Source organism: Microtus ochrogaster, chromosome 4, assembly GCF_000317375.1.
Source record: "Microtus ochrogaster isolate Prairie Vole_2 chromosome 4, MicOch1.0, whole genome shotgun sequence".
NCBI classification, from domain to species: Eukaryota; Metazoa; Chordata; class Mammalia; order Rodentia; family Cricetidae; genus Microtus; species Microtus ochrogaster.
Genome location: NC_022011.1, coordinates 88793299 through 88806764, shown reverse-complemented (window position 1 = coordinate 88806764; position 13466 = coordinate 88793299). Strand labels below are relative to the sequence as shown.

The following is a 13466-nucleotide window of genomic DNA, read 5'->3' as shown; positions in this document are numbered from 1 at the left end:
TTTTGAGCCAGGGTTTCTCTGTAGCTTTGGAGCCTGTCCTGGAACTAGCTCTTGTAGACCAGGCTGGCCTCGAACTCCCAGAGATCCCTCTGCCTCTGCCTCCCGAGTGCTGGGATTAAAGGCATGTACCACCACCGCCCGGCTAACAACAATAGACAAATTTAACAGAGAAAAACTGAAAAAGTAGTGAAATTTTTTGCAGGATCAAAAGGATGGAGAAACATATATGCAAGACAGGTTATTATAGTAGAGCTTATGTATGTCTAAAGGGTATGAAATAGTATGAACAATTTATGCTAAAGATATTAATAGCAGAAGTAAAATTGCCTAATTCTTTAAAAAATATATAAATTAGCAAACTACACACAAAACAAAGCTACAGTCTGAATAGTCGTATACTTATGTTTTAATTGAATTTATAATACAATTCCACATAAAAAAATCCAGGATTTGAGCTAGTGAGATGGTCAACAGTTAGGAGAACTGGCTGCTCTTTCAGAGGAAATGGACCTGGGTTCAATTCCTAGCATCTACCTGGCTGCTCACAACATCTGTACTTCCAGTACCGGGGACTCTGACATCCTTTTCTGGCTTCTGTGGGCACCAGGCACACATGTAGTTCACAGACATACATACAGGCAAAACGCCCATACTCATAAAAGTAATTAATTCTTAAAAAAAATGGAAACCCAGGATTAAATGGCTCTAGTTTTTAACTTTAATTTCAATTTCCATTATTTAATTCAGTTGAGAAATATCAATTTTCTCAAGAATTTCAAGCCAGAAATAATGTCAGTTTTACTCAAATTTTTCATGAAAGAGGAAGAAGAAAATTAGCAGTTTATCTCTCAGAAAACTTGACAAAGACGTTTCAAATAAGGGAAATTATAACCCATATCTGTCATGATTTCAGATGGGGAAACTCTTAAAATATTAGCAAGTCAAATTCAATAATATTGTAAAAGAATAGCATGGCCTGAGCTTGCATGTTGAACATTTCTTTAATCACACTGAACTATATTAAAAGAATAAAAAAGGGAAAATCATATTGTCATGTCAATAGATTCACAGAATACGTTTGGCAAAATTCAAAATTTAATTGCCCAAACTCTCAGAAATGTAGTTAGAAAATGTTGCCTAGCCTAGTAAAGGGTCAGAGAGTCATAACTAATGCAATCCTTGAGGTGAAACACAGAATATTATTATGCTAAGATCAGCGTATCAACTCCATTTTTATTAAATGCTTCATTTGAAGTCCTAACCAGTACAAAGAGGTTCTAAAAGTACATAATGGATAGAGTGGATAAAATGAAGCTTCCCTTATTGTAAAAAGCCAGTAGAACCCACTGGGGTTGTATGATCCATCATAGTTGTTTCCACAAGCAAGGAACAATTTGACAATTAAGTGTAAAGCAGAATGCTACTTATGAGAGCATAAAAGAAAATATTAAGGATTATATTTAGCTAAATTCATACAAAACTACCACAAGGAAAACAAGAAAGGTATAGTAAGATACCTTTTAATTATACATACATACATATATAATTAAAAGGTATCTTACTATAATTACTATATATGTATATATGCATATATATGTATGTACAAATGAACAGATAGTTCATATTAATGAGTTCTGTAGTGTGTTTTCTGTGACTGTGACAAAAATACCAACCAAAAGCAGATTGGGGAGGAAGAAGCTTATTATACCCTACCAGTTACAGCCATTATCAAGGAAAGCCAGGGCAGAAATTAAAGCAAGGTTGCATAAGAACAGAGTCTGGCTTCTCAGCCCCCTACTCTTGGAATTCAATTGTCATTCTTATTTTATTTTGGAATTTCTTTTTTCTTTTCTTTGTAGGTAGAGGCTGCTTGTTCATTTCCTGACTTCCCAGGCCCAAAATAATCACACAGAAACTATATTATAATTAAAACACGACTTGGCCTATTAGCTCAGGCTTCGTATTAACTAACTCTTACATCTTAAATTAACCCATTCCTATTATTTTATAGTTTATCATGAAGCTCATGGCTTACTGGTAAGGTTCCGGGACGTCTGCCTCCTTCGGCAGTGACATAGTGTCTCTGTGACTCCATCTTCTTTTCTCCTCTATCTCTGCTTGGAATGTCTGCCTTGCCCTATTCACAACATACAAAGGGGAATCCCACATCATTATCTTTGCATGTGGGTCTCACACTGTAGCACGTTCTGGCCTAGTACTTGCTCTATAGCCCAGGCTGTCTTTGAACTTAAGGCGTTCGTTCTGCTCCAGCCCCCAAGTGCTTTCATTAAAGACATGCACTACCACACATGGTTCTTCAATTGCTGTTGAGCAAAATTAGAAAATTAATATAAATATAAAACATCAGAAAAAACAGTTAAAGAATGATGTAGCTTTGAGAGCTTTTAGGTAACAATTGTCTCCATCTCTTCTTCTTCCCCTCTTCCTCTCTCCAGCTCCTCCCTCCCCCTTCTCTGTGCATGTGAATTCATATTAGGAAGACTGAGGGGAAGTTTGGGTTGTGTTAATGTCTAAATCAGTTTTGTGTTAATTTATTTAACAAGTCTATTACTTTCTGACAAATGACATAGAAAATTTTTAAGCATAATGTATTTGGAGGGCAAGGTGAAGGAGCCAGCTCTTTGTTCATCTTCTCCAACCAGATCTCTTTGTGTATCTGGTCAGCTGCTTCAGTTCACCCTCTGTCCAGGAGGAGTAGTGTCCAGAGGAGACCAAGGTCATATTTAGAATCTACAGTCCTGAGAAGCACTGGTTTTAGACTTTGATTAAATACCAGTGGCAGAGGAGGCTAGACATGAGCTTTTCACGCTTCTCAGTACGTACAGTGTCTTTGCTCTGAGTATTTAACAAATCAGCCCAGGAGTTTCCGACTAGAACGAATACATTTGGAAGATTTCAGTGGTGATTGGCATGGATGACAGAGGTACCAGCTGAAATGATGACCAATAGCAAAGAAAGATGGATTCTTTTATCTCTTCTTAAGCACGTACTAATTGGTATGATGGAAAGTTAACATAATTAAATTGAAAAATAACTACTTACATTAATTTTTCAATGTGCACACAATAAATAAATATTTTCTCTTTCCAACTCATTATTTTATGATGCATAGAAACAATCTCAATTGAGGAAAAATCTTCATCTATTAAGCAATATTGTCTTATAAGTCAGAGAGAAACAAATGATTTGAAATGTAAGATATCTGCAAGGAAAAGATAAAGTCGTGGTTTTTTTTTTTAACTCTAAGATGTATATAATCAAGTTCCTCTGTTTTCTTTAGCATTGCTAGATGTCATTTAAAGTATGACAAAGTAAATTTTGTTTTCATACTACTAAAAATATACTCAGTGAATCCATTCTTACCCAAAGACAAAGCACCAATGAAAATTACAGGCATAACTTCCCAATTTAAATGAATATAAAGAACTATAGCTCAAAATGTTAAAATCAAATCTAGCTGCAATTTGTCACAAAGCACTGTAAGCAGCAGTTACACAAGCAAACCTAACGTTTGGTAAAATATAATTAAAGTACAGAATAACATTCTACCATAAATATAACTGGATGTAGATGTGGCAGTTACTACAGCCATTAAACAGTCCAGTTGTTTGGGAGACTGTGAGAATTTCCAAGGGCTATTTTTAAATGGCGCGGAGGCAGCTCCACAGAGAACATTTCCTTGTGCAGGTTGTCCAGGCACTGCTGAATAGGTGTACCATTCCCACCTCCATCTAAGGTTGCCTATGGATCCAGTGGTCCCTCATATCCTATCCTCGGGGTCTGACGGTGGTCTGAATGGTACTGACTACTCTTGAGGCCCATACCAGGTCTTGGTGCAGAAAGGTTCCCAAGGCTTCTGTACTTCATTCTCTTTTTGTTTCCTTTATCTATTGAAAGCTATAAACACTGTTTCAGCTTTAGTGAAATTCAAAGATATAAAGTATTAGACTGACACCTCACACCTCGCTGATAGCTGTCAGAGCCTTCCCACTCTCCTTGGAAAGCAGAAAAATAATTACTAGCTGTTTGTCACGGCCACTCAAAGCTGAAACTTGATAGGCTGCACAGGAAGTGCTGAGCGGGTAAGGGCTCTCGGATGCTGGAGATCAAACTCACTACCAGCATTTTAATGGGGCCGCTTCTGCTGCTTCAGCACCTGTAGGCTCATCCCCCAGAACACAGTGCCGAGACTCAGGGCATCACAGAGAGCTACTGGGTAGTTAATGGAGTGTGGCATTTTCTCTTACCACTTTCATAAGTCAATTAAAACACTAGAAAATATATTTATATAATAAGTCATTGATTCTAGAGGTATATTTTTGGTCTTCTAAATATAGTGCTTTCAGTAGAATGCACAGCGTTGAAGAAAAGTATTAAATAGCTGTTATGTAGAATATCTACAGATTTGACCTTTGACTTCATTGAAATAAGAAGTAGATATCCCTGCCCTGGGAGAGAATCAGGACTTTTTAAGGGTGGTCAAACTTACACTAAGGTAGCACGATTTCCCTTTGAACACCTCCCCCTCTCCCTCAGCAGTACGTCATAGTTGCCCTGTTCAATTCTTTCATGGTCTGGCTCAGAGGCCCCCTGTTGGCCTGGTATCCAAGACCTTTATTCATTTCCAAAAGTAAATAACACTTTGAAATATTTATAAATAAATTGAATAATTAATGCATCTTAGCATTCTGTGCTTTTAGCAATAGAAATTTTATATTCTAAATTAATTGAGAGGTACAGGAAACAGAAAAACAACATAAAACCCCCTACTCCCTCTACAGGAAGGCCAAGTCTGCATTAAGTGTCAAAGGCTTATGCCTTAGATAAAAATGTATCTTTAGCTTTCTTTAAAATGGGGCTTATACAGAGTACGTCATCACAGTGCCTTTTTCAGACCTAAACAATCTTTTTATGTCTTCCAAAGAACCGTCTCCTGTAGAAATAGACCTATTGTCGTGTCAGACCTAAACAATCTTTTTATGTCTTCCAAAGAACCGTCTCCTGTAGAAATAGACCCATTGTCGTGTTCTTAAGCTACAAGCAGTAGCTCCTTGACCACTAATGCCAGCCAATGCAAATATGATCCTGTCAATCAAGGACAATTGTATCTGTAAATACCAAATAAACATCTTTGATATCATGTTTTCCATCAAGTCCATCATCTGCTTACTTCTATTTAAGCAACGTTAATGTTATGTTTTAATATAAACTCATAAGGATACTGCTATTCCATAATTAACTATTGATGATATTTTGAAACCTTATATCATAAAATCACTATTTGCAATGGGACAATAAATCTTAGTCAATGAATGGAAAGAGGTTTCAAAATGTTCATGCATTCCAAAAAAGCAGTAAATGCAAAATCTTTCTTTTTAAAACTTGGTTGAGTGGAATCTAAACAATGAAGGAAAGTCTATAAACTTGGTTCTTAATAAGCTGCCCAAGAATACAGAAATGACTGATCCATGGGCACTTCTGAAACCTGAAATATTTGTTCACTCAGAGTCAGTGGGTTGTGACACTAGAGTGTTACTGTGTTAGCACTAGAGCAATTCCTCAGAAGAAAACTGTTCGAAAAAATTATATAACCTTAGATTTTAATGATATAAATAACTAGTAAGTATTACTGCTTAAAAGGTTCAAAAATGTGATTGTTTAAAGTCACTCTCTAGACTGCACAATTTCCTTAAATTCTCCAACTTGATTCTGGTAATTCATTTCTTTCCCCAGGGAGACAAAGAAGCTGAATTAGGGCTTCCATTTTCTCCACTCTGTGATCGGAAGTCTACGATGGTTGCCCAGTCTCAAATAGGTAAGACTGAAGAATCTTGGCCCTGGAAAGTTGGCGGGACTTGTTAGTGTTCAAATGTCTGTAGCACACTCTTCAAAGTCTTCCAGGCAACCCCATGCTTTAATCGTGATACATTGTGGCTTTGGGTTGATCTGGATGATGTTGAATGAAAATCAATGAAGGGTTTTCACACAATGAATTCAGTGAAAGCTGCTGCTGCCGGTCAAGGTCAGGTGGAAGAAGTCTGTATTTTTCAGGGGAATTGTGTACAGAGGGGTGTGTGTGCACTCAAAGCACTCTTAGTCAGAACAATTGTTATTCTTGGCTGTAATCCTAGTAAATAAGGACTTTCTTCTTGTGTAAGGGACTGGCTCTTTTGTTTTCTCATTTTGCTGATTATTATTTTCTATGATTTACTCCTTTAGACATAAAGCAATTCAAATAAGATATTAACTTTCCTATTGTGTTATTGCTAGCTTTTCACAATTCTTTAGCGGGAGGGGGATTCTTGAGATATGAACTGATAAATCAGCAGTGGGAGATCTGCAAAATGATACTCCTTCCAGCCACATGTATTCTTACCTTTATTTGTGTAGGGAACTACAACTCGGTTCATCTATGAACACACATGCTTGTTAAGTGGCACAATTTTAATATCTGATTGTATTCTGAAAGCCCCTTGCGATAGAAGGATCAGCATCCTTACTCTGGCGCTGGTCTCCTGCGTGCCTATACCAGCACCCTTACTCTGGAGCTGGTCTCCGGCGTCCCTATTCCAGCATCCCTACTCTGGAGCTGGTCACTGGCGTGCCTATTCCAGCATCCCTACTCTGGAGCTGGTCACTGGCGTGCCTATCCCAGCATCCCTACTCTGGAGCTGGTCACTGGCGTGCCTATTCCAGCATTGAAGGACAGCAGCAAAACTGCACCTGTCACCTTTCCCCTTCCCAGCCAACCTTCAACAACTGTTCAGAGAATAAAACACCAGTGCTTACAGAAAGTGTGGGTGCTGTGGACTCAAGACCTCAACTATCACAATGGGAATGACAGATTCCCAGTGGCTGGTGGCTTGGAAACACATTTCTCTTAACTTAGTTGGTAGAAGTGCTGACTCATTGTGCCTTGCACCTGGGGCCCCGGTCTGCGCTCTATGCGCTAGACCCCAGTTCGCAAGCTTCGGCAAAGGGTCTGGAGGTTGAGAACACACATGCAGAGACAGACTGACACACAAAGACGACCGACACGCAGACCTTTAAACACTGATACCAAAGCCACTCTTTATTAGCACCATGTAGGCTTAAATACACTGCAGTCAAAGGACAACAGGTGAAAATCCCATCCTCTGATCCTCTAAGCTAGGCACAGCCTCTAGTAACTTTAATTAGGAGGTTCTAGGAGGGAAGAGCAGCTGAAGGCCAGGACTCATTAGTCCCAACATCACTGGACAGTTTTTACCTGTGCCAGGGAGTTAAAACTCTGGGTGGAAAATTAGTTTTACTTTGAATTGAAGTGTCAGTTAAGATACAAAATTATTGAAGACTTTTGTAAAAATTAGGGCGTGTCCCAACAAGTCCTTGGGAAATGTCTAGCTTCCAATATTTTGGTCAGTTATTCAGTGGATAACTTGTATGTATGTATATGTCACTTCAAGGCCCTCCTCTTCTTGTATTCAAGTCTCTTTTCCCAGGTGGGTTCAAGGAACCCACCAATTGAAGCATCCAATTGCTCTTGGGGCCTCAAGATGTTTCATTCCCGGGGCTGAAAACAGTTAATGTCTCCTCTTTCACCTCAACAGCAAGAGGCAAATGCACAGTCGTGGACAAGGCTCCGTGCTCTGCCTGTCACTCCCCGTCCTGATGAATGCTTTAAGCTTAAGTCATCAGTCAGTCTTGACATCCCCAAGTGGTGGATTAGTGCTGTCTGCTGGAGATTGCAGTGTTCTCTCTGCCGGGTGGGATTAGTGCTGTCTGCTGGAGATTGCAGTGTTCTCTCTGCCGGGTGGGATTAGTGCTGTCTGCTGGAGATTGTAGTGTTCTCTCTGCCGGGTGGGATTAGTGCTGTCTGCTGGAGATTGTAGTGTTCTCTCTGCCGGGTGGGATTAGTGCTGTCTGCTGGAGATTGTAGTGTTCTCTCTGCCTGTCTGACAGCCCACACCCACACACGGTGAACTGACGCTTTACATTCGGAGAATAATAAACAGCCATTGAGAGAGCACTCTGAGGCAGCAAGGAATAAAGAAAGATAAAACAGAAGTAGCTGTCTTCCCATGGCCTGAGGTGTGGGGACCTTCAATGACCTGGGTTCTCCATTCCAAAGGGGAGTGGCCTCTTGTTGAGAAGAAAAGGCATTCCTGCTCACTAGAGCTGGCTTGACAGATAAGCAGCATAAAGGGTGGACTATTGACTAGGAAAGACCACACACTTGAACCAGGGAGCTTGCTTCTCCGTTCTACTACTGAATGCATTATTATACAAAGCAGTTAGCTGTCCACTCCTCACTGTGACTGGCCTTGGGAACCAGGAAGCTGGAACACTTGAATGTATCATTCCGTGTGCTTTGCTTTTTCAGGTTTCATTGATTTCATAGTGGAGCCAACATTTTCTCTCCTGACAGACTCAACGGAGAAAATTGTTATCCCTCTTATAGAGGAATCCTCAAAATCGGAGTCTTCTAACTATGGGGCAAGCAGGTATAATTTTGTTTTGCTTATTTTTTGACTTTAATGTTTTAATGAGCTTTTACTGGCTATGTATCCCTTTCCTCAAAGGTAGGCAGGCAGTTCTTAGAATAATTATTAGGTAGCACTGCCATCTTGTGGCTGTCTACTGCAGTGCATGCGCTTTGCCACTGATCAAGATCCACTCTACAAAGGAGAGAAAGGGTGTGTGTTGGATGGGAGGGGAGGCGAAGGAGCTGAATGAGTAGGGAGAGACAAACCCTTCACCAGAAAATATTGTATGGAAAGGGTTTTTTTTTCAATTTAAAGATAGAGGGGAGAAATAAGTGAAGTACTCTAGAGTGTGTTGGGGAGAGCCCCAGGCCCTCTCCGTGTGGGAAAGTGGATGTGGGGAGAAGCACCTGCCACATCCTGACATCTGGGCCTAGCTGACAGTTGTTCTTCTCCAGCACATCTTGTCTCAGGTGGTCCCTTAAACTTATTGTGTTTTGATTTTGTTGGTTGTCAATGCTAGCTCGTCCACCATGGTTGGGTTCCATGTTGCTGACTCCCTGAGGCGGTCAAATGTGAAAGGCGTCTTGAGTGACGGGAGCTATCCTCCGGACTACTCTCTGTCCGCCGTGGACCTGAAGAGTTTCAAAAACAACCTGGTGGACATCATCCAGCAGAACAAAGAGAGGTGGAAGGAGCTAGCTACCCAAGGTACAGATGTTGATGGTTGTCTCGTTAGCTAGTCTCATAGTTCGGACTCTCTTTCGCTTGATGTTTCTCCGTTGTAAAATGCACATCTCCTGCTGGCTTTTGGAACTTGATTATTCCTGAGAAAGCTGGCTCTGTTGCTGGCTGAGAGAGGCTCGTGCTGCTCATGTCAGATGAGCTGCAGCTGTGTGTGCTGCTGGGCGGTAGCCATGCAGGTGTGAAGCATGGGACAATAATGGGGTAATAATTTGTGTTTGCTGGGTGGTGGTGACACCACTCACCTTTAATCCCAGCATTCAGGAGGTAGAGGTCAGTGAATCTCTTGAGGCCAGCCTGCTCTATAGTCCAGTTCCAGTATGGCCAGGGTTACACAGAGAAACCCTGTCTTGAGAAACAAAATACCCCAAACAAAGAACCTCTGTGCATTTCTGTGATGCTGTCAAGACTGTTTTAGTACCAAGCAAGGCTGCTGCCTGTTTCTATGTCTACCCGAGTGTCTAAAAAAAGGACAGGCTTTGTGGTTAAGAGCACTTGCTGCTCTTACCAAGGACCCAGGTTTTATTCCCTGCACCCACAATAGGCAGGTTATCACAACCTGTAACTCCAGCTCCAGGATCCAATGATCTCTTCTGGCCTTCCATAGATATCTGCAGAGACGTGTGTGTGTGTGTGTGTGTGTGTGTGTGTGTGTGTGTGTGTGTGACAGAGAGAGAGAGAGAGAGAGAGAGAGAGAGAGAGAGAGATGCACACACATGATTGGAATATATATTTATAGTTTTATATAACTCATAGAGGTCCTCCTACTTCTGCCTCCCAAGTGTGCCACCATGCCCGGCACAATAAATATTTTCAAAAGAATAAAAGCCTCACATATTATTGTGTGTGCAGAGTAGAAAGAACTCTGTGAAATGGCTGGTAATGACACTGTGTTTCTGTAATGAAAGTGGCTAGGGCAGACCTGCTTTCGGTTTTCATAAATGACCAAGATGCTAAGCAGGAGCAAGAGTGTAGTTTCAAGCAGAGAGGTTAGGAAAGGCATCACTGAGAAGGTGATAATTTAGAAATATGTAAAAAAAAAGGGGGGGGGTAAGAGAAAGGGTTAGGGACAGGCCTGGCATGGAAGGCCAAACCTTTTCAGAGAGAGGATGAGCAAGAAGAGGTTAGATTTTGGTGTATGTTTGAAGGGAGGATTTATATGCTTATTTGTAAAATATATAGATGCTGAATATAATCAATACAGAGTATACTACACATATGTGTTACGTATGTTTTATATGTGTGTGTCATTGTACAATATGACTTAAGAAATTTAACTCTCTACATCCACCCTGGTATCAAATCCTATCTGTTCTCCTCTCGAACGTCTCCTGAATCCAGCCTCTTCTTGCTCGTTATCCTGGATGCATACTGATCCAAGCCCCCATCTTTTGGTTTTTAGACTGTTAACACAGTTACCGTTACTACTTAGTCTAAACTCTCAGTTTTCTTCTAGATGACAAACAGTAGCCAGCTTTCTGGTACCCTTGATGATATCAGCGTTAATATAGAGGAGAGAATTTTAAAGCAGCCATTGTATAATCACACACACAGATAAAGAGAGAGAGAGAGAGAGAGAGAGAGAGAGAGAGAGATTGTATAGACGCTATATTCTATATATGCATCTATAACATATAAATTTGTATGTTGTCTTGGTTACTTTTCTACTCTGTGATTAAACACTATGACTGGGGCAGCTTATAAAAGAACATGTCTGATTTGATTTATGGTTCCAGAGGTTTAGAGTCCACAATGGTGGAGGGAAGGAAAAGCCGAAAGTTCACATCTTGCTCCACAACCATGGGCAGAGAGAAGATACCGGGAATGGTGTGGGCTTTTGAAACTTCAAAGTCCACACCAGTGACACCCATCTCCCCCCAAAAATCCTACGTCCTAATCCTTCCCAAACAGTTCCACCAACTGGGGACAAAGGGTTCAAATATGAGTTGGTGGAGGCCATTCTCCTTTCAAACGACCACATTTACTGTATCATGATAACACTCAGTCTAGATGCCTTTTATAACTAGACATTTAATTCCCTTCTATGAATATGGTGTTTCATAATAAAAAATGAAAACATGATCTGCTACAAAAAGACACCTACCTTGAAAATCCATAACTATCAGTCCACGTTAATCTGCTGTGGACCACGGTCAACCTTCAGGTACCCTGAAGGGACCACGGCTTCCTCCTAACTTCTTTGAGAAGAAATGATGACATACAGGTGATCTAGTGCTCATCAAAGTTAGAGAAGAATCCCAGAGGTCTTGCCAGCATCTGATCACTCCTCACATCCCAGCACATCTTCAGAATCCTGCTACTCTTGGGCAGGGAATACCTGTAAAACCCTGGGTTCCAGTGTGGGAAGCACTCATTGTAATGAAGTGAGTTAGTATTTACACACCCCTTAAAAGAATGCTTTCATCCAGGAAGTCTTCTCTAGGTAGCTGAATATAACTGTCTAGAATTGCTGTATGTAGACTTTTTAAAATATGAGGCATTCTTTAAAGTAAAATGCTTTCTATTATTCCAGAATGTTCCGTTTGTGTTAAATTTATTCATTTAGCCTAAAGAAAAATGTCCTCCTCATCCATCCATCATTTCTCAACATCTTATGTCTCTGCCCAGTCTCTGTGTTTTCTGCACTACATAAGAGCTGACCAGTTTTAGGAGGATGTGTGGCTATTCTTTTAGTGGGGTGGACATTTGATAATAGTAAGAAGAATAAGCTGGGGAGTGGTGGCACATGTCTTTAATCCCAGCACTCAGGAGGCAGAGTCAGGCAGATCTCTGATTGTTCAAAGCCAGCCTGGTCTACAAGAGCTAGTTCCAGGTCAGCCTCCAAAGTTACAGAGAAACAGCAACAAAACAAAGAGAAAAAGAAGAGGAATATTGTGTATTTTGTATCCTAGTGCTCTGCTGGATATGTTTATCAGGGGTAGGAGGTTTGGGGTAGAACATTTAGGATTATTAATGTGTAAAATCAAATCGATTTTTCCTTTGCCTTTATCTTCTCATGTCTAATGGTTCTAGCTACGATTATATTTAATAGGACTGGAGAAAGTGGAAATCCTTGTCCTATTTGTGATTTTCCTTGCGATATTTTTAACTTTTCTTCATTTAACATAACTTTGGCTGGGAGCTTGTTGTGTTATTACCTTTTTTATGCTGAGATATATTCTCGGCTCCCTAGATTATCCAGGACTTTTATCATGAAGCATTGGTGGATATACTGAAAGGTCTTTTCTATATATAATGTTGTGATCATGTGGTCTCTGTCTTTGAGTCTATTAATGTGATCAATTATATTTATTGATTTATACATCCCTACATATTCAAGATGGAGTCAACTTGTGATTTTTGATGTGTTCTTGAATTTGGTTTAAATGTATTGTGCTGATATTTTTTGGAATCCATGTTCACCAGGAATATTGATCTAGACTTTTGTGTGTGTTTTTGTCTGGTATTAATTGTACTGCTGGCTTCATAGAAAGAATTTGGAAGCATTCTTTCCTCGTCGTCTTTTTTTGTTTTTTGGAATAATTTGAGGAAAATTGCTTTTAGTTCTTTTTTAATGCTGAATCCACACAAATAAACTGACACTCCTCAGTATTTGGTCCCATGTGTTTTCTATTTGCTAAAAGGCCTCCTCAAACAACCTGATGGATGCCAAGGAGAAAGTTGAATGCATGGGACATTCCCTAAGACTTCTTCTATATCGGAATTTGCTGTTTTCTGACGCTTCAAGGATACTTGCTTCCTCTAGCTTTGCATTGTGAGCATGGATAATGGACACAAACAAGGCTTCACAGCAGCTCATGTGGCCTTGGACTGCTGTTGGGCTGGAAAGGGCTCATGGAAAGGTATGGCATAGACAAGGTGGAGATGAGGACGAGATAGGTAGACTGGAAGCTGCATTGTTGATCAGAGAGTCTCTAAGTCATACCCCAGTGGCTAGACCAGTTCTAGGTACACTGGAAGTTTGTCAACTGTATACCTCAGAGACCACCACACACATACACACACGTGCATATATGTTTATAGTTGCGTGTACACAAATAAACATGTACTCTCATTTCTGCTCTTGATATAGATATGAATAATTTGTATTAGTATAGATTTCGCTTTATTGATAGAGATTTAAGGTCAATTTCGATGAAGCTCCGACCCAGGATGGACGTAGGCTAGAATCTTCCCGGTAAGCGCACCTTGGGGTGCTACACACAGATGATTAGAAAT

The 13466-nt window shown here is 40.3% G+C and overlaps 1 protein-coding gene across 6 annotated transcripts in view; it reads left to right on the top strand.

Moving 5' to 3' along the window:
• Positions 1-13466, top strand: part of Pde1a (phosphodiesterase 1A) — a 239366-nt gene that overhangs the window by 204473 nt on the left and 21427 nt on the right. For all 6 annotated transcript variants that reach the window (XM_013346009.2, XM_013346008.2, XM_013346007.2 and 3 more), the window contains 3 exons: positions 5755-5836; positions 8384-8504; positions 9007-9194. In XM_013346009.2, coding sequence (XP_013201463.1) covers positions 5755-5836; positions 8384-8504; positions 9007-9194 — 391 coding nt within the window. The remainder of the gene's footprint in view (positions 1-5754; positions 5837-8383; positions 8505-9006; positions 9195-13466) is intronic.